This window comes from Python bivittatus, unplaced genomic scaffold, assembly GCF_059951505.1.
Source record: "Python bivittatus isolate LINGU-HERP-01145 unplaced genomic scaffold, Pbiv_v1 ctg000610_np1212, whole genome shotgun sequence".
Taxonomy (NCBI): Eukaryota; Metazoa; Chordata; class Lepidosauria; order Squamata; family Pythonidae; genus Python; species Python bivittatus.
In genome coordinates this window covers 20,279,243-20,299,231 of record NW_028277088.1, presented here as the reverse complement: position 1 = coordinate 20,299,231, position 19,989 = coordinate 20,279,243, and the positions used below count along the sequence as shown (strand labels likewise).

The window sequence follows — 19,989 nt, the reverse complement described above, 5'->3', positions numbered from 1 at the left end:
GGCTTCATTGGGTAATTTGGTGCAATGGTGCTCCCCCCCCCCCGATAAATTCTTAAATCTGTAAGCTATTATGCAAAGCTACCGAAATCCCATGATTTTTTTGGTGAGAAAAATTTCAAGTTTGGGACATTCAGATATAGATCTCATGGGATTTCAATACTGTTCATGCAAAGGCTCACGAAAATCTGAATCCTTGCAAGATACTACATTCTTTCAAGCTCTCAATGATTTTTGCATTTCTTTTGTTTTGGGAGGAGGGGTCATTGTTGCTTCTGCAGTGGGTGAGTGGGGTCTGGTGTCATGATACAGTCTAGCTTTAGTATGTGTTTCAGCCTAAACAATACACAGTTGTCCAAGATCCTGTTGGTTGCTGTCTTCTTCAGCAGAAGGTCTCTGTTTTGACTTCCTCGGTTGACTTACTGACTTACCTACCTTGTCTGTTCAGCCTTGACTACCCCTGTGAGACTATAGACATGCATTTCTATAGACATCTGAGTCTCACAGGGGTAGTCAAGGCTGAATACTAAAGAAGAGGGTGGAAAATATGAATGTGAATGACCCCGGCCTTGTGGGATCACATCAGGAGATTTCCTACATTTGCTTTCTCATTCAAGCTGCCGATACTCACCATTTAGTTACGGAATATAATGAATTTAAACTTGCTTGCCACAGAAGTTGATATCAAATATACATTGTGGTTTCAGAGAATACTTTTAATTGACAGAAACATTTTAACATGATCAAAATGCTACATGGTTAAGCCCTTTGTTTTAAAGGAGCAAACTCATAGAAGTTTGATACCACCTAATGGTTAACACTAGGCTCGATCAACATTTTTTTTTAAGATTAGCCAATAAAAAAAATAACTGTCAATAAAATTATGCAGGCAAATGATGTAGCTGGATGTTGTTCAGCATTAGGCCTTCATACTTTGACAGCGTTTCAAAATGACTCTTCAGTGGTGTGCCTGTCCTCCTTGAAAGGCTTGGCTGATTAATTGTCACACAAGGAAGTTAGTGATGCACGACACTGTCATCTGCACAGAGCTTAATTTGAGTAGCAGTTCAGCCCCTGAAACTTTTAAACACCAGGGCTCAACTCTGGAAAACCTGGAGCCTCATCAAAGCATTCCTGAGCACCTGCTAAGAACTTTCCCCTTGATATAATGAGGCACCCCACTCATTTCTACTAAAGATACCTCGAAGTTAGAAGATAGGACATCCAAACAGGGGCATAAGATAACTCATCAATAAAAGAACCACATTAGAGAAACAGTGCTTATTTGGTTCAGGATTTCAAAGGGAGCCACAATTCTCACAACGTAGCCATGCCTCAGTGGTAGAATACATGCTTAAACAAAGTTCATTCTTTAGCAGTGAAATCAAAAGCTTGGGTAACAGATGATGAGATATACCTTGCCCAGTCCAGGTGTCTTGGAAGCCAGATGTCAATCCGAAAAGCAGCAGCAAATTGGAAGAAGCAAGGCTGATTCAGTATCAGGCAGACTCAAGTGATATTTAAACTCAGTAACTGTGCTTTATTTTTCAGGACATAAGTCTGGAAAAAAAATAAAGTGAATTCATGAATGCCATCCTATAAGGAGAGCAGTTTGGTAGAAAATACAGTTTGGTGGCAAATTTTGAGAGCATCCTGGAGGTTGAATGAAGGCTTTTTAAAAAAAAAAGATGGAGGACCTCTTGTGCACCTCTACTTTAGATATAGATGACCAAAGAGGTAGAAGGTACAGGACAGATTCACACATGGATACGCAGCACGCAGGTCAGTGAATAGACTCTCTTAGCAAACAATGGGAATGAGTAGACATGGCAGACCACAAATATTGACTGAAGATTCCTAGCAATATGGTGATATAAAGAGAAATGTAAAACAAGAGATGTCATTAATGGTTTTTTTTAGCTTAGTGTGTTGGGTGAACCCATCTGTTATATCATTCATAGGTAGAGTTTTTTTTAAAAGGGTTTCATCGTATTTTAGACACTTCCTTCAAAGGGATTTGTTGTGTAGCTGCTTCTGGCCCTATTTGGAATGGACAGATGCAAGAGTAAAGGAAAAAAATAAATTCTTGATTTCCCCAGGACCTAACTTTGGGCTTTAGGTGAAGGCTAGGCTGTTACTGGTATGTTGTGCAATGGAATTCAGAGAACAGAATCGTGCAAGGTTTCACATCGGCTATTTTGCTTTCTGTTCCAACTAACAGCACTGCAACGTACCCAGGGCAAATGAAGGATAAATATTACATTTTGGATGTCTCCCCAGCTTCCCATTCTAATAATACATAAAATATAGACCTCCTGACAATTAAGTTTCAGCTAGGCCTGATTGTTGTAAAGGCCCCAGTGTTAAGTCAAAGATTTGATTTTTGTGTCCAGCTTCAGAATAGATTACTATTGAGCTCCAGATTCATGAGCTACATATTAAGTAGCTGCAGTCCCATTAATGAACAGTAAATAAACACAATGGAAAAACAAAGCTAAAGATGTCCAGGAAGTAATGAAAAGGCAAGCAACATTTTGTGACCAGAGGTTGCATTAAATTAAAAAAAAAAGTGTTGGCCAGCAGGAGGCACAAGACAGGATGGAGAGGCAATGACACCATCAGAGGGTTGGGCTGAAAGTATCAGGCCTTTCGGCATTTTCATTTTGGGAGATCAAAGGTTGCTTTTTTAAAGAGGGACAACATTTATTTGAAATATTTTAAAATTCTGTTATACTAATTAAAAACAACAACACCCAGCATGGAAGCTTAAATGCCGATTTCAGAACTTAATTCCTTATCAGTCTGAAAAATGGCATTTTTCTGCTGAAGTTTGCAGGGCAGTCTTGGAGTGAACTATGGAAAAGTAGTGAAAGTCCCTCATACAGCCTAAAGGCTGTCAGTTGTCTCTTCTTGGTGTACCAGCATGCAGGATGGTAGAGAAATCACGCTTTCCAGACTTTATCCACAAACTTTCGCAGGTGCAACCTAACTTCAAAACTGCCCAGTAACACATACATACATACATACACGTGGGAAATGGCTCAAGGCAGCTAACATGACATTAAAATTTATAGTCAAAAGGCCTTGCAACAGTACTAGAAAGACAGAGTTTGCAGATGATTCAGGATGGTTAAAGCCAAGATGCTCATTCTTCTAAGCTTGGCCTCTTCTCCTCCCATCTCAACTCGGCCTCTTTCTTCCTACAGCAATGTTCTATCAATGGGATCTAGAGTCACCCTTTGGGGGAGATAGGCGGCATGCAAATTTAATAAATAAATAAATGTAGCACTTCTTGATCAGTTGATCATGATCACCATAGTGATTTTTCTCTGCCCAGTCACTGGGACGTAAGCCCTCCTGCCAATCCCCAGAAGGCTCCCATTGCCTGTAAGGGGGCAGCCACCATCTTAGGCAGCACATCCTGCGTGCAATCCCGCCCATGGGGAATGCCAGGGACCCCTTGCCAGGAGAGCATATGCTTATCTCCGGAGAATAACTTCTGGCCCTCCTCAGCTAGTGAGAGAAATCTAGGGATTTGTATGCCACTTGCCAAGAGGGCACATGGCTTTATGTTTCTTAAGGTAGATCAAGATGAGATGTGGAGCAGAGATTCAAAGTAAAGGCATTGAAATATACATCCTTTAGTAACTCAGGCTCAGAGGACCTAAAGCAGTGTTTCTCCACCTCAGCAACTTTAAGATGTATGGACTTCGACTCCCAGAATTCCCCAGCCAGCCATGTCAATAGAATTGTCCTTAATTCTATTGGACTCCAATGATGGAGGATCCTACATGCTGTGTCATGGTTTGCAGGTTGCTATGGACTGGCCTAGACACATTTTATTTATCAATCAATCTTTTTATACCTCTATAGGGAGGCCTTTTCTGCAGTGGCCCTCCCTGTATAATATGCCAGGTCCCAACCTAATGCATTTTATGCACTTTTTCATAACTTTCCCCAGCTACTTATACCTAACATTTGTCCTTTTGGTGGATTCTTTTAACTGTTCCTTTCTGGCCTATCTTAAATTCCATTTTACTTTAGGTTTTTGTAACGATAGTATATTGTTCCGGGATTTTGTAAATAAGCAGCAGTATATTAAGTAAGTAAATAATAAAGGCAAAGTGTTCAGTTCTGCTCTACCGTGCATGGTGCCCAGAAGGGGCTGTAAATGCTTTTGCAGTCTAATCGGCTGATCTGTGGATTGGAGTTCTTGGAAAATTATCCTCTTCCCTCTCCTTCCCATTAGCACAATTTGTAAAGAGAATCATACACTTCACATCTGAAGGAGGAAATACATACATAAAGACTAGTTTTCCTTAATTACCAGTTCCCCATTTCTTCTTGTAAATCAGTAGCCTTTTCTTTTTAACCTTTTAAGGATGTCTTGTTAATATTTTGTGAGAGTACTTAGGACTTCCAGGAAGTAGTAGCTAGTTTAGGCTACTGATTTTCAAACAAATGCTCTAGTTCCTGAACATTTTTACTGTAACGGACTTGGTTATCTTTAAGGTGCTTCAAGTCTCTTTTCTGTCTCTCCCTCACCTAAATTTATCATTTTTTCAGAGTAAAGAAGTCAAATTATTTGTGTCCTGTTTTTCTGCTAACACATAGCACCCATCTTATCTCCATGTGCATAGGAGAAAATGCATGTGTTTGAGTGGGAAAGCAAAACAGGGCCTGACATTTTAACTCTTATTACTGTTACATCAGACAAGAACTGGGATTGTTATCGGTGCTGCATGCCACAGCATATGAACAAATACTTAGCTGGTTGCTAAGATGGAATTCAGGAACAAGAAACCATGGGGAGAAAATTCTCACATTAATATTCACTTTATGAATACATTCAGTCACCACTTGCTTAGCTACTGTACTGCTATGAATTGAAAACTCTACTCGCACTTTCATGTACTGTAGTGTTGCCATATTTTTCTTGATCTTTAAAGGTAGAAAAGAGGGGGAGGAAGACATTATTTCTGATCAAGAAGGAGGCTGCTTAATCAACTACGGTTTCTAAGTTTGGAGATAGTGTAGGCTTTATGTAGCTACAGATACCTCCTTTGGCAACACATTTGGCAACGCATTTAAGCAGAAACCTTCAAACCAACTCCCTCTATATCCCCCCATGGGAAAGGAAGTGCTATTATGGTCCTCTCTTATTTTGCTACATTAAAGGAGCATCAGGCATTGGTAGGAACACTGTTCTTCAAGTGAGAAAGTTTCTTCCAGAAATTGTAGCTGGCACTCCTCTTCTGAGATAACGTTTTCTGGTTTTCACCTAAATTTAGGAATGAAGAATTGGAAGGTGGCAAGGATTGAACCTTAAGGAAAGAATAACATATCAGTAAAAAAAGAAGGGAAGCTGAAGTAATTTCTAATACAGAAAGCTCTATGTTTTAACTGACTCAGAAAATATGCTTGCTATCACTAAAAATGAAGACAGTGTTTTTTCCCAGCAGACATGCATTCTGAGAATGGAAAATATTGAGAGGGGTCTCCTTTAATCCTATAGGTCCACAATGCCATAGGACTGGGGCCATATTCATTCTCTTTGCCAACATGTAAAAAGGGCTCCTGAGAATCTGCCTGAGATTCTGCAGCGCCCCTAACTGTCTTTTCCTACTGCAAGAGTGGAAAAAATGAATTTGGCTTTTTCACAGGACATTTGCGTCTGGGCTGTCAAGTGAAGAACAAAGCCAAAAGATTCGAAAGCACAAACTAGCTGAACTTTAATGGTAGCAAATCGGTATTAGAACACTCTGTTCTATAGGCAAAAGGGTCTAGGTTCTCTAGGTAAAGCATGAATGGAGAAGCTACAGACTGCCCAGTGTTGTTGGAGTCCAACTCATAGATCCCATTTGCTATGCTCACGGGAGTTCATGAGAGCTGGAATCCAAAAAAACAGCACCTCATCTTAGATTAAGATAAGGCAACCCACTTAATAATAATAATAAAAAAATCCAAAATAGCAATTCTGAGTAACTCACCTACTGAGATCTGGGGAGAACTATTGGTAGTCACAGGGGGCTGCAATGGCCTAAATCAGCTAGTGGGCTTACTCAGTACAAACCACAGGTCCTTCCAAAATGCTTTTTTAAAAGCTACATTTATTAATAACAGATTGCACACATAATTGAAACTTCTTCTGAAAGAAATCAAATGATCTGAAACTTCCTGGAAAGGTGAGAAGGGGCGAGAAGAAAGCAACGTATGGTACAAAATGGTTTTTATTAACAAATTTAGAATATAACATAAAATATGAATGATACATGATGTGATGCAGAAATAAAGTGTAGCCAACTATGGGAATTAGTTATTTTTTTAAAAGAAGCATTTTACATATGTATCTAGAATAGGTTAAATTATTTATGGTGAATAAAATGGCTATATAACTTAAGCAATTAGTGGTTAATACTTCTAACAATGGATTAATTATTGAAGGCAGTTTGTACTTTTCTGATAGCTATGAATATAAAAAGATGTTTATTTCGTTTACTTTATAAAACAAGAGTTTCCTCTGACAGGAACATAAAAATCTAGGCGCATGCAAAAGAAAGAATGCAAGAAGGATGGCATATGCTGATGCCTTATTTATTCTTGGCTGCTAGTGGCTTACGGCTGATCTTTTTGGACTTGTCGTTGTTCTTTTTGGGAGGTTCAGGGTTTGCCTGCATGTGTCTTCCATAGAGGCTGTGAAGAGATTGCACAAAGAACACTGTTAGTCCTATCACTAACTCAAGGCTTTCAACACAGCATGGAAAACATTTTGTCTAACAAAGCAAGAATGTCATTTTATGAAAAACAATCAGTGCAGCAAGTTTTGAAATTCCCTATCATATCCAAGCCTTGATTTTTTGGCACAGAAGTTGGAAGGAAAAAGAAAGGAGACAGAAACACAAGAGGGAGGACAAAATAAGAAAAGCTTCTTAAATTCTTAAAGGTTTGGAGACACTGACACAAATTGGGCTGAACTAATAAGATAGAATGGCAATATCAAGGAAAGTGAGCTTGTGGTCTAACTGGAATACTCAAGGGCTTGATAAAGTGACACCAAGCAACAGTGCCGGCTTCTCACACATGATGGATTGCTGGAAAAGAGCTACCAACACATCAATGCCACATTAATACAGACCCCCTGATTAAATGTTGACGAAGTATCCTGCAATTAAGATTGCTGGCACTCACAAGAAAGCTAAATAGATTCTAAGGCTAAGAGGATTTACACTGAACGCCAGAGAGCAATTAATGGATAATTTATGAGTAATTCCTACTTAAACCAAAATTAAAAGCCTTCAAAACAAATAGGATGCAAGTGTAAGTCTTGCTCTTTTGACAAAGTGTCTTTTGGAGGTTGTTTGAGGTGTCAGGAGAGAAAGGGATCTCTAAACTTTCTTACTTGGAGAACAGCCATACCAACCATAAAATATGGTAACAAAAGCAAGCAAAATCTGGTATCTGTTATATATCACACATATGCCACCAAGCTCAACACATTCAATCTTCAAAACAAATGTTTCTATTGAGACTATGGGGACTAATCACAGAGGAAAATACTGGGAAACCTTAAGAAGGTAGCTTCATAAATTCCATGTGTGTCTAGCAGGTTTTGATTAATCTTGTTTGAGGGAACATGGAGGACCTGATAGCTCCTTACCTTAAGAGTGGTCTCCACCTTGTTGAATAAAACCATCATCTGCACATCACTTAGGAAGAAGATAAGAATCAAAGAAATGGATATTATGTAAGTAGGAAAATGGACAGCAGCATGGATCTTGGGATGTAAGAACTGGTTTAAAAACTGCACTGAGGTTGCTAAATCAGGGAGGTGCAAAAGGAGGCCAGCCCAGTGCTTTGTCCAAATTGTCATTCTCTGGTTACGGTGTGGCTCCCAGAATTCTGAAAGGCCAAAACCCAATTCATTTGGAAGGGGTGAGGTTGGGAAAGGCTGGTATACAATGCCATCAAACCTTGAGAATATGTTAAGGGAGATGCATATGTAGTTATATATGATTCTCAATGGATCTAAGGCACAACTCATGATTACTGGCCAAGATCAATGACTATGTTTGGACTCTGAAGCAAAACTAATTGAGGTATACCAATTCAAATCTCACCATACTATAGTTTCTGTCCCTAAACCCTTATTTCTAAACTTTTCTTCTATTACTATTAGTGTCACAAAATTGAACAAGGATTTGTTAATGAAACAGAGGGACTCCATAGGCTTGTCTGCAAATTTCACAATATAGAATACAGCCTTTCAGTGAATTTGCTGGAAAAAGAAAATTCTTAGATGATGACAATGATAACATGGATGCAATAATGAAAGCAACATCCTTTGCAATGACATGACAGTAGAATAATGGTAAAGTAATTGTTTATAGTGCATGGGTACAATAACTGCATTGCACTAACAGCATAATAGCTCCTTATACTACAGAAGCACAGAGTTGGAAGAAATCAGCTTTTCCTGAACATATGTAGGAAAGAGAGCCCACCACCTCTCTTGATAACTGATTGCACTATCCAATTGTCCATTGTCTTCTTACTGTTAAGAGATTTTTGACAACATTCAACCAGAATCTGCTTTCCTGTAACTTAAGACTATTGTTCATATCCCGCATGGCAAGTCTTCTTTATGATACCTCTTCAAGTCCTTGAAAGGGGCTAGCATATCCCTGTTTGAGCTTCTTTTCTGAAGGCTAAATATAGGCAGGTCTCTCAACATCTCCTTGTAAGACTTAGAATCTGGTCCTTTGGATTCATTCTCTATTGCCTCAGAGGGCAACACCAAAACTTCAAGATTAAAACTAGAAGGAAGCTGGCTCAGGAAGGACATCTAAGTTTCCAGCCAATGGAACAGGCTAACAAATGAAGTCACAAGCTCTCTTTCATTGGAGGTCTTCCAACAGAGGCTGGATGGCCAACTGTTAAGGATGCTCTAGTGAATCTTGCACTGTGCAGGGGGTTGAGTTAGATGACCTCTAACACACTTCCAACTTCATAATCTAATATTTGTGACCCTTCTCTACATCTGTTTTTTCCCCCCTTAATCTTAAAAGTTCGGTGCCCAGAATTGTACACAGTAACTTTTAGCAAAACTGTAATAGTTACTCCCAATAAGTCAGAAATTATTAGGGCTGTGCAAATCCTTCAAAATAGGTGCTTTGGAATACATAGCAATGAATACAAAGCACCTCTTTTTGAATTATTACAGCAGCCCTCACTTTACAGACTGAAGTGGAAACTGTTCCTAGCTGGCTGCATGTGTCTGTTTCCACTTGAAAAGTGGCTGTGCACATACATGCATACAGAGAAGCTGCTCCCAGCTCTTTGTGTGTCCAAAAGCAAAGTGAGTGTGCATGGAAACTGCTAGGAAACCTTTGAAGCACTTTTCCTGAAAGATCTGCCAAGCTTTATGAACCGTACATCTATTGATGCAGCCTAAAACTGCATTTGCCTTTTTAGAACCCTTATCATACTGCTGACTCATATTCAGCCTGTGATCCAATACAAGCTCAAAATGCTTTTCATATATATTATTACCAAGTCTCTTGGAGCAAGAATTCTGTGTAGAACTAGGATCTACCTATAAGCTCCCCACATAAGAAACTAAAAAGATAATGGGGCTATAATTGTAACTGAGAAATGGCAGAGTCTTTCTAAACCACTGGACAGCCAGACCTGTGATGTATACATTATGATCTATACAGCTTTCTTATTAAGGAAATGGGTACAGTACATTGTTTTCCAGATTTTAATGTCAATCTGAAAATATATTTTTAAAAACTCCTGCTAATAAGATTTTTCAAGCTTTTTTTTTTTTTTTTTGGTTATAGAGGTGATTATAAATACGTACTCGCTGAGAAATGCTACCAGATGAAATATGCAAATCTCTCTTTTAAAAAAGGTATCCAACTCGCTAAAAAAGCTTGCTGGATTCTCTATCCTGCCCACTGAGAGTAACAAATGAGAGTACTCTGGCTGCAAAAGCAAAACTAACAATAAGGGAGAAAGATGCTCATTAAACTTCATCATTCTGTCCACTTTAATGATGCCTTTACTTAATAAAAATTCCCTGAACAGTTGCAGGGATATTAGGCAAGGTCTTTGGTTATGTATCAGAGGTCTGAGCTGTCAGTGGCAAAGATGCAGTTCAGGAGCTGCATTCCCCAGAGGACAGAGCAAATACAACCTCCTTGTAATAAATGCAGAGAGAATCAATAACTGCAGCTTGGTACATTACTTAAGCATTTAAGGAAATAGGTGATCTGTCTAAATTAAAGTATGAAGTGCTAAATGCTACAATTTAAAACATAAATCACCATACTTGAAACCCTCACATGTTCTAGCTATAAATCTTGTTATTAAGGCTTATAACTTTAACAAGCAGTATAAAGGGATTGGGAAATATGGAAAATATCTTGAATGAATTTTCCCTTCCTCTCCACTTAAATCTTTTGCTAAACACAGCAAGAGCCACTAGCTACATTCTCCAAAATGAGTAGGATAAAGAGAAACAGTGACCCCAACATTTGTACAGATGGATTTGGTATGCAAGGGACAATGTCTGACATGTTTGTGTATGCATTCGTTTCATCTAGGGGTGTGTGTATGTGTGTGCACAGGTGTGTTACTAACTAGTGAGGAAGCCTTTACTTTAGGTTATGAGCATCCGGCAGTGCAACTTTCTCCATTAGAAACAGGAAGCTTTAATTTTCAATATTCACTTTTTAGGGATGTTGTAATGAATGTATATGGCTCCTGGAGTCATACAACAAGGTGGCACAAAATATTTGTAATAAATAATAATAAATTCCATGTATTCCTGCAGGAACTCAAGATGGCATACATGGTTCTCTGCACCATTTTATACTCCCAACAATTCTGCCAGCTAGATTAGGCTGAGAGATAGCGGAAGGGCTGGCGAGCTTCATGGCCGAATAGGGATTTAAACCTGCTTTTCCCTGATCCAAGTCCAACATTCTAACCAGAAAAGCTCATTATCTTTCACTTATACTAGAAAAGTGATGGGCAATAAAAAAGTGCTAAGGGATATGGATGCATAATCCTTTTCTCTCTTGTTATCTTTCTGCTCTGGGTAAATTCTTTGGAAGTAGTACTTCCTCTTTTACATTTTCTTCCCTTTCCAACTGATAATCCCTTTAGTTATAATCCCTTTGATCACTCTTTAATCACTCATGAAATGTAGATCATGGGCACCCTAGTCCTCTGTGAGGGTAATAAACATATTAAGAGGGCCCACCTCAGGTAGCTGACAGATTTAAGAGTGCTGGGGGAATCTCTGAATGATTTGACAAGCAATTCTGACTTGAGCCTAGTGGTTCTCTAGCATAATGAGGTAACCTAAGCTCTAAATGAGATTGTCCCTATAAGGACTTGCTCCCTGGCTTTCAGAAGAGCTATGGAAGATGAAACAAATGAAAAGATGCCTGGAAATGACAGTGGCATAACATCAACAATGAATATGACTGAGGACTGGGAACATGCCCTACACAGTGGTGATAAGACATCAAAACACGCAAACATTTTTATCCTTATTGCATTTGCAGATTTCCGTTCCATGTCCTTCAGAATGTCTCAGATCCTTCTGCGGAAGGACAGGCCTGTAGGCCACTGTGATCCCCCCCCCCAGAATTATTCAGGGTTAAAGGACAGGTTGCTCTGTAATTTGACCACTACAAACTGTGGATTGAACCCATGACAAGCTTTGCTTCTTCAGGGAGCCAAGAGTATGTGGATTCAGGAGATAATTACTGGCTCTTTGTGGGAGAATGTTACTTGCCTTAAAAGAGGTGATGTTGCACCTTCTCTTGAAGAGGCCATCTTTCAATCCAAGCCATGTTAGTCAAATTCCATCTAGTTCTCAATGTTCCCTTTTTGGGGAAAGTTATCAAGAGTGTGGTAGGGAATGAGTACAGAGGATCATAGAGCAAGTGGATTAACTAGATTCCATTCAGTCATGATTCAGGCCCAGACATGGGACAGAAACAGCATCAGTCATTCTGGTGGATGATGCCTCACCCTATCTGACTTCTCAACAACATTCAATACCATAACCACGGTATCCTTCTGGATCACCTGCAAAGGTTGGAGACATAATTTACAGTGAATGTACTTCCACTGGGAAGTTCTAATTAGTAGTTATGATGGAAGAACAACTGCGCTTACATTACTCCAATGGGGGAGGCCAAAGGGCTTGGTCCTCTCCCCCATGTTATTTCACATGTATATGAAACCACTAGGAGAGATAATCATTCATTTCAGTTGAGGTATTATCATTTTACAAAAACATTGATTCCAATGTTGGCTTTAGATGGAATCATGCTCTGTATGAAAGTCTGACTTGTGGCTCCTGCTTGAACAGCTGGCCGAGGCCATGCCCAGGAGACTTATGCCCAGTATTGGTTGGTGTACCAGTTATGGTCCAGGAGGTCTTGAGTGGTAGTTGGACTACTACAATGTGCCCTCTGGGAGGCCTGTCTTTAAAAACTTGGAAGCTAGAACTGGTATAGAAAGCAGCAGCTAAACTGCTAGCTGGTGGAATCTGCTATTGCAGAACAGCACCTATTTCATAGCTGCTGCACTACCAGTCAGTAGACTTTCAGGACCAATCCAAACTGCTGGTTATCACCTATAAAGCATCATATGGTGCAGCTGTCTTTTCCTTGTCCAGAATGGTTTTGCTGGCCCTGTCTAGAAAGGATCAAATTATCTGCTCAAGGTTTTTCCCCTGAGAAGAGGTACATGGGCCAGAAGTAGGCCTTTTCTGTGGTGGCCCCAACATTAATGGAACACTCTGTCCGAAGAGAGATGACAGGAGTGAAAGATGTTTGGCCTTCTCACTCCTGGCATTCAGAAAAACAGTTTCATTTCAAACAGGCTTTTGATGCCCTTGACACCTGGCTTTATGGGGACTGGGTGGCCATTTATTATATATTACGTTGTTTGTTTTTTATTGGGAGATGGGATCTTAAGATTGCTTCTATGTGGACATCAATGTGTACGCCATCCAGAGTGATATAAGCATTTTGTTAATATACAAACAAGATCCCAATCTTCTTAGATTTTAGTGCTGAGCATATTATTATGCACACATTTGTCAGGTTCAGCCCAAAGAACTCCATGAGACAGTACAGATACAGTTCTGTTGCATTTATTAACTTCCACCTCTAAGACAGAATCTCTCCAGACTGAATCTAAACTTCCCAAGCCAGCAAGCCAAAACACTATGAATTCCTTAGGGTGGTGCCAGTCTCATCTTCTTAACCTTCCCATGCTCCTGCTGGGGGCTAAGGAAATGCTTATCTCCCCGAGCGCAGCCTTCATCAAATCATTCCATCACAAAATTGCACTTAAAACCCCAATACACTACATCTACAAGATTATGCTTTATAAGTTTTTAGGGGCTTAGCTTTAAAATAATCTCGTGAGGTAGTCTGGCTGAGCCTGGAGTGGGGGAGAATATAGTGCCTACCCCCAAAAAACGTATGTATGCCTCATTCATGTGTAATTAGATTAAGATTTCTACTTAAATACATTTTTAAAAGTTTCAAAATTGGTTGGATTCCCATTATTAAGAAAAGACATCTATGCATGGTTTATGGCAATTACCGAAATGGTATTTGCTTTTTTTTAATGGCAAAAGGATTGCAGCTTCAACAATATATTGCACGTTAGAAGGGATTCAGAAATATAGTTTTACTGCATTATCGTGAATGCTATTAAATAATGGCACAAAGCCTAAACTTTGTGCCATTATTGACTGGTAAGTTACCTTTACCAGCCTGAAAAGGAGATAGTCAAGTGTAATTAGAATCAGGTTCCAATCCCTTGGTAATTTTCTTTTTCAATCTTAACCCACATTTTAAATTGCTTGCCACATTACCGTTGTTTTACAATTCATGCATTGAAATTTTTGTAAACGCCAAAGATTATAGTGGGGGTTATTGACCAGGCCTTCCTAATTAGCAGGCATTTCCATTATCAGCTGATGTGAGCATCAGAAGTGCCCCCTCAGGTATACGGCACAAGATTGTGTTGAAATAGCATGGAAGTGATGGTGGGGAGAGATTTCAAAACAAAGCAATACAATATTAATTACAGTGCAATACAGGTATCAGAGAAGGCATCAGCAATTTTTCATAGCTATTACCATGGAAGCAAGGTGGATTGAGAGTCTATGCAGGTGAGACCATCACTCTGTGCCAGCCAATAATCTTTATAGTAAAACTGCAGTGTAAATGTCACTTACTGTAAGTCTCTCTCATGCACACACTTCTCCATTATTTTTTATTAGATTTTTTCCCCTTCATTTCTTATATTTTGAAGAGCAATCAGGGACTAATCCTTAAGGTAATCAGTTCCTTGTTACTTATAACTGCTTAAATGTAATGAAGCACTAAGGAAGCAGAGGGCCAGGTAGGACACTGTTGTTCACCTTCTGGTATTTAGCTTTTTAGATTGACTTTGGTCTCTACAGGCCACCAAATCAAATGAGAGGATAATGAACTGTAATAATATTAAAACAAGAGGACCCTGCAATGGTAATCCTACAGCAGGTCTAAAACCACTCGTGCTGGGTCTCAGCGAAAGAACTCTTTCCCAAGTTCCAATGCTTCCAGGTTGTTGTGTCCTGTTGACTGACAAGAAGAGAAGGAAGTCTCTCCAGTCCCTTCATGATAGAATTCTGTGGCTGCAAAGCAGATGCCTTTGCTTATTTTAACCTTTAACAGCATAGTATGGAGTCCCTTATAATAACCCTCTTTGCCTTTCAGCTCTAAGCTGTATTCTCCAGTCACTTACTGGCTATTCAATTACGTAGATTAGAGTAAAATATCACTGACTATATCAGGATGCATCCCATTGTTTTCATTAACTTAAGGTGCTCATCTGGCACACATTCAAGAGGTGTAAAATATCAGTTTCCCCTCAATCCCACTATGGTAACCCCAAACCCATATGGGTTGCAGTTTGCCAAGAGAGAGCTGAGAATCAGATGTTGTGCAAGAAACCTTGACTCCCAGACTTCTCTTTGCCAACAGAACTTTGTACAATGAAAGCACATGGAGGAATGGAAAGATCCCTTAGCAGAATCCTTATAAGTGAAAGAGATACCAGGAGTGCAATTCAAAGGGCTGTTTGTGTATCTGTAGGACCACCTTCTCCAATCAGTTTCAATCTACAATACTTTGGGTATCCTTGGATGGGAAGGCAAACATTCAAGTGTTTTTCCTATTGGTGTGTCTGCTCTCTGAAACAGCCTTCCCCCCAAAATTTGATCAGTTCAACCCCACTGTTGGCCTCAGCAAGTTACTAAAAACCAAGTTATTTTAGATGGCATCAGTTACTGATTGGTTTCTGTTTAATAGGGGGCTATATTTAATTTTTAGTTATATCACAAATGCTTCATTGCATTTTTATTGTATTATATATTGTAAATGGCAGGTAGAAGCCTAATAAATAAATATATGAAATGAAATGTCCCTCAGTGTAGGGCCATAAGTAACAAAGACCTTTCCATGATAAAGAGAAGTCCTTGACTGCTGTTAAGAAAATAATTGCTTTGGTCTTTGTACTGAAATCAAAATATAAGAATGAGACTGAATAAACAAAGGAAGTAGTCCATTCTGGGAGCATTCTGGGTCTATCTAATCCAAGAGTAGGCACCATGCAGCCCACGGGACACACTTGGCACCTTTCCCATTTTTGGAGCCGCCAAAGAATGTCTGAAATGTAGTGTTATTTATTTATTTATTTATTTATTTATTTATTTGTAAAGCAAGGAGCAATATAGGTATGTTAAGCGTTAATTTCTTCCCTTAAATTTCAACTGCTCAAAAAAAATGTTTTTAATTATTTTTTTTAAATTAGGTCAGCTCTCTGGTCACAGAAATGCACTTCTGTGACACAGATACCATATGAATAAGATATACAGAGATAGATATGAGAATCACAGTTCCTGCATTTGTCTGACCAACTCCATCATAATGGATTAGATTGTGACAGAGTGGAGAAGGTATGAGTGGATTAACACTTTGCTTTTTTGTTCAGACAAAACATAAAATGAGAGAAAATCCGAAACCTCTTCCTTTTTTGATATGCCCTTAGAAAAGCCTTTCAGCACCTGTGATTTCCAGTTGTTTTGAACTATAAACCCCAGGCAAAAGCCCGTTTGTCTGCTGGTTAGGAATGACAGAAGATGTATTATAGTTCAATTCATTTAGATTAAAAAGGCTTTCTTAGGACATGTATATACTCCTCAAGACGGCTACCAAATACATTTTGACCTCACAGGACAATTTAGCTAAGTATGTAATAGAAATCATCAGTGCAAATTCTACAAAATGTAAAAAAATGTAGTTGATGCAGTGTTTTAAAAACTGTAATTAGCCACAAGAAGTTGTCATTTCTTACAAGGATATATTGTTCATTTATACAGTTACTAAAAAATACTACATCCAATTCCCTTGGTTAAATGCTTTAAGAATCATTGGCTATAGTTTAGTACTGACACCCTCAGAAATTTTTGTGACGCTATTGATTAGTTGTATAAATTGAAGCTGCAATATATTATATATGTGCGCTTATGAGTCCAAAGAAAATCTACACACATAAGTGCATAGGAATAGCAAACATTTCTCATATTTCTGCCAACATATCTAACTAATCATTAAAAAAAAGAAAGAAAATGATCTTTGATGCGTCCATTTGCTGATGGATGATCAGAGGGAATGGAAACTCAAGCATGAAATCTTAATCCTGACGACATTTTCATCTGCAGCCAAATCACCAGGGGAGGACTCAAACAACTTCATTCTGCAAAGTTTGTGACAACACTGTTGACTTGGCGCTGCTTTTTTTCTTAGTTTATCTTTCTGTCGATGCTCAAATATTTATTACTAAACTGCAGTTCATGCTGACTTCCCTGTTATATCAGCCATGTTTTACCTCAACGTAAATTAAAACAATAATATTTGCCAGCTCAAATTTTGAAGCATATCATTCCATCTATCCACCCACCCAAGGAAGTTTAGCACCAACCACGTCCACTGCAATGAGATTTTACATTGAACGTCTGTAATGCTATAAAACTGCCCCTGGAAGTTGACAAAGGTTGTCAACTGCTAAAAAAAACTATTTCCAAGCTTGAAGGAAGTACGACATACAAATGTGCTTATTCAGAAGCAATGACATACAGGGAGCTGCTTTCCATGTTAACTTAGTTTAGAGTTAGACTGCTAGTGGAAAGAAGAAGCATGCTCTGCAGATCTCTGAAGGGATGTTTTGCTTTGTTGGATACATGGGAAAGGAGAGTTTTGTGTGTTGGATCTCTAGGGAGCAGGGAAACAGTAAGTTCATATGTATAGTGTGCACACTTATTCATGTCTGATAATGGGGTACTGAGAGTGTGTAGATTGTGCATCAGGCAGGGATGTGTTTTGGGGAAGGGCTGAAGGTATGGAGAAAGAGCTGTATGTAGAGTTAGTGTGTTTTGGGTTCAGGAGACTGTTGTATTCAAAGATATGGGGAGGACGTGGGATAGGCATTAGATGCATGTATGTGTTGGTGTGGGGGATACACAAAACTGTGCTGTGCAAGGAATATGGTATATCTGTGAAATGACAGAATTGTGAAGTGATGCCTATGGTAGGTAGGTGATTGATAAAAGAGGTGTGTGGTTTGAACAAATTCCTTCTTATTGGCATTTCATGACATCATGAAAATGATTCTTTTTAAACAGGCATCTGGATGTTAATGGTGGTCTGGGCCGCCTTTTAGCCTAGGTTGGTTTTTTTGGGGGGGGATGGGACTATGGAGTTTTCCATTTTTAGATTTTTTATGCCAACTAATTGTTGGATTTTAGCTGAGGAGTTGATGGGTTTGGCCAAGTGGCATTTATGCTTCTATTTTTTTGTGTCATATGACTGGATGATATATAAATTAAATGCTTGTCCCAATTAATTAATTTTATATAGCTGCCCATCTCATTGCTATGACTCTGGCTTACAAAGTTAAAAATCCAAAGTAATCCAAAAACAACACAAAATAACTGTAAAAATCATTAAAAACATTAACAACAATAGAACTGTTAAAACCATAGAAAAGATAATCTGCAGGACAGCACCATTCATTTTCCTAAAAGAACAAGCATTTAGCCGGCTCTCCACCAACATCATTGGATCCCCAGGCCAGATGGCAAAGCGGTGTCTTCAGACTCTTCCTGAAGGCCAACATCTGGGGTGGGGGGGGGCATTCCAAAGGGCAGGCACTGTGGCAGAAAAGGCACAATCTACAATCTTGGGTCCTGTCAGATGACACTCCTTCATAGATGAGATCCGCAACATGCCCCTCCTGCTGGACCTGATGGGAAGGGTGGTGAGGTGGCCCCTGAAATACCCAGGCCCCATGCCATGTCTCAATCTCTTCAAAGCAATTCTGCAAAACAGATCCCTGCTTCTGATGAGCAGAGGGGTGGTGTTGCTTGGTCATAGTGGACTCTGTACACAAGCAGTGCCTTGACAGAAGCCACTGAGGGAAGGTGGATTACCCTGCCCTGACTTTGGAAAACTTCTGATTTTTTTAAAGTCAAGAAGAGAAGACTATATAGTCTTACAGACACACACGTAACTCAGGTTCATATATACTGAAATTGAGCAGTATAACTTTTCTGGGTTTTTAAAATCTAAATAAGAAAAATAGGCATGCTAAGTTTTCAACCAGATTCACATAGCATTTTTTTTAAACTGCTTGCCCAAACATCTAGAATTTCAGCCCCTCCTTGCATCTCTACCATGCCTAGTAGGGATTGGAGAAGCCTGTAACCTGAAAAAGACTGGTTGCTCTTACTTTAAATGTTAAGTCTGAACTAAGCTTTTGTGGCTCTTACTGATGCTAGAACAGCTTTTAAATAATGCAGTTTACAAAAAAAGCAGAACAACAATATCAGTGGTACCTAACACCACATATGCTTAGTTATTTATTAAATGCAAATTTGTTAGCACTGCCTGCAGGTCTTTCTATACTTTTATCATCTTCACCAAGATAATGTTTTTGGATAATTATATTATCTCTGACAAATGAAATAATTAACTATTTAATGCCTGCAAATCCAAAAGTAGTATTATGTTCCCTCAAAGTAAAGATCTTTAAAAAGATTTGGATTTTTTCTTTTTGGAAACCGGGGTGGGGAGATGGGCAGTATATAAATTTAATAAATAAAATAAATAAATAAATAAATAAATAAATAAATAAAATAACTCAATAGTTTTTTATAGTGGTCAAATTCCTGACTAGTACCATAATATCTGCATTACATATACATCCCAATTAACCTATTGCATAATAAGTGAAACAGGTTTTCAGTCAAATACATTTACTGAAACACACACAGCATTCACTATGCACCAGAGTAATAAATTTCTCAAGAGAATGAAATGCATTGTTTTGTTTCCTGTAAAACATTGATTTTTTGGCATGTATATTGCCTTTTGAAAAAAGAAAACACACCTCTAAATAGCCACGAAATCTGAAATTAAAAAGCAGAAACATTCTGGAGTAGTACAGAAAGTGTCCTACCATTTTGATGAGGCTTACTTTCACACATAATATTAAATGCAAAGATGTTCTGCTTAAGCAGTCATTTATACAATCCATTGTGTGAACTCAAAGAGGAGTACTACAATGAAACAATCCTAGCAGTACTCTGCAAATATTTTTCCAAAGGTATGCTAATGGACATTACACTTCCAGCTGAGTGTTTGAATCCTTCCTAGTGTCCAAAAACTGGAATGTGTCTACTATGATGCGCAAGACTCATGTCACACAGTCTTCTAATTGAGCAACAGGTGTCAAACCCAAGACTCAATGATGGGAAGGGCATCATGAGATTGTGGTACAAATAACAGGAATTATGTTTTAAAAATTTACATAATTTGCTACAGTGACATCATGATGCATATGACATAA

The 19,989-nt window shown here is 38.8% G+C and overlaps 1 protein-coding gene across 6 annotated transcripts in view; it reads right to left on the bottom strand.

The window, feature by feature from the left end:
• Nucleotides 1-578: 578 nt before the first annotated feature.
• RSU1 (Ras suppressor protein 1) overlaps nucleotides 579-19,989 on the bottom strand; it is an 84,580-nt gene continuing 65,169 nt past the window's right edge. For 4 of the 6 annotated variants that reach the window (XM_088150451.1, XM_088150452.1, XM_088150454.1 and 1 more), the window contains one exon: nucleotides 6,210-6,690. In XM_088150451.1, the coding sequence (XP_088006577.1) occupies nucleotides 6,588-6,690 (103 nt within the window). In that variant the 3' untranslated portion in view covers nucleotides 6,210-6,587. Of the gene's footprint in view, nucleotides 1,558-6,209; nucleotides 6,691-19,989 lie in introns of those variants that run through there. The other 2 variants (XM_088150455.1, XM_088150456.1) reach the window with 2 other exon arrangements.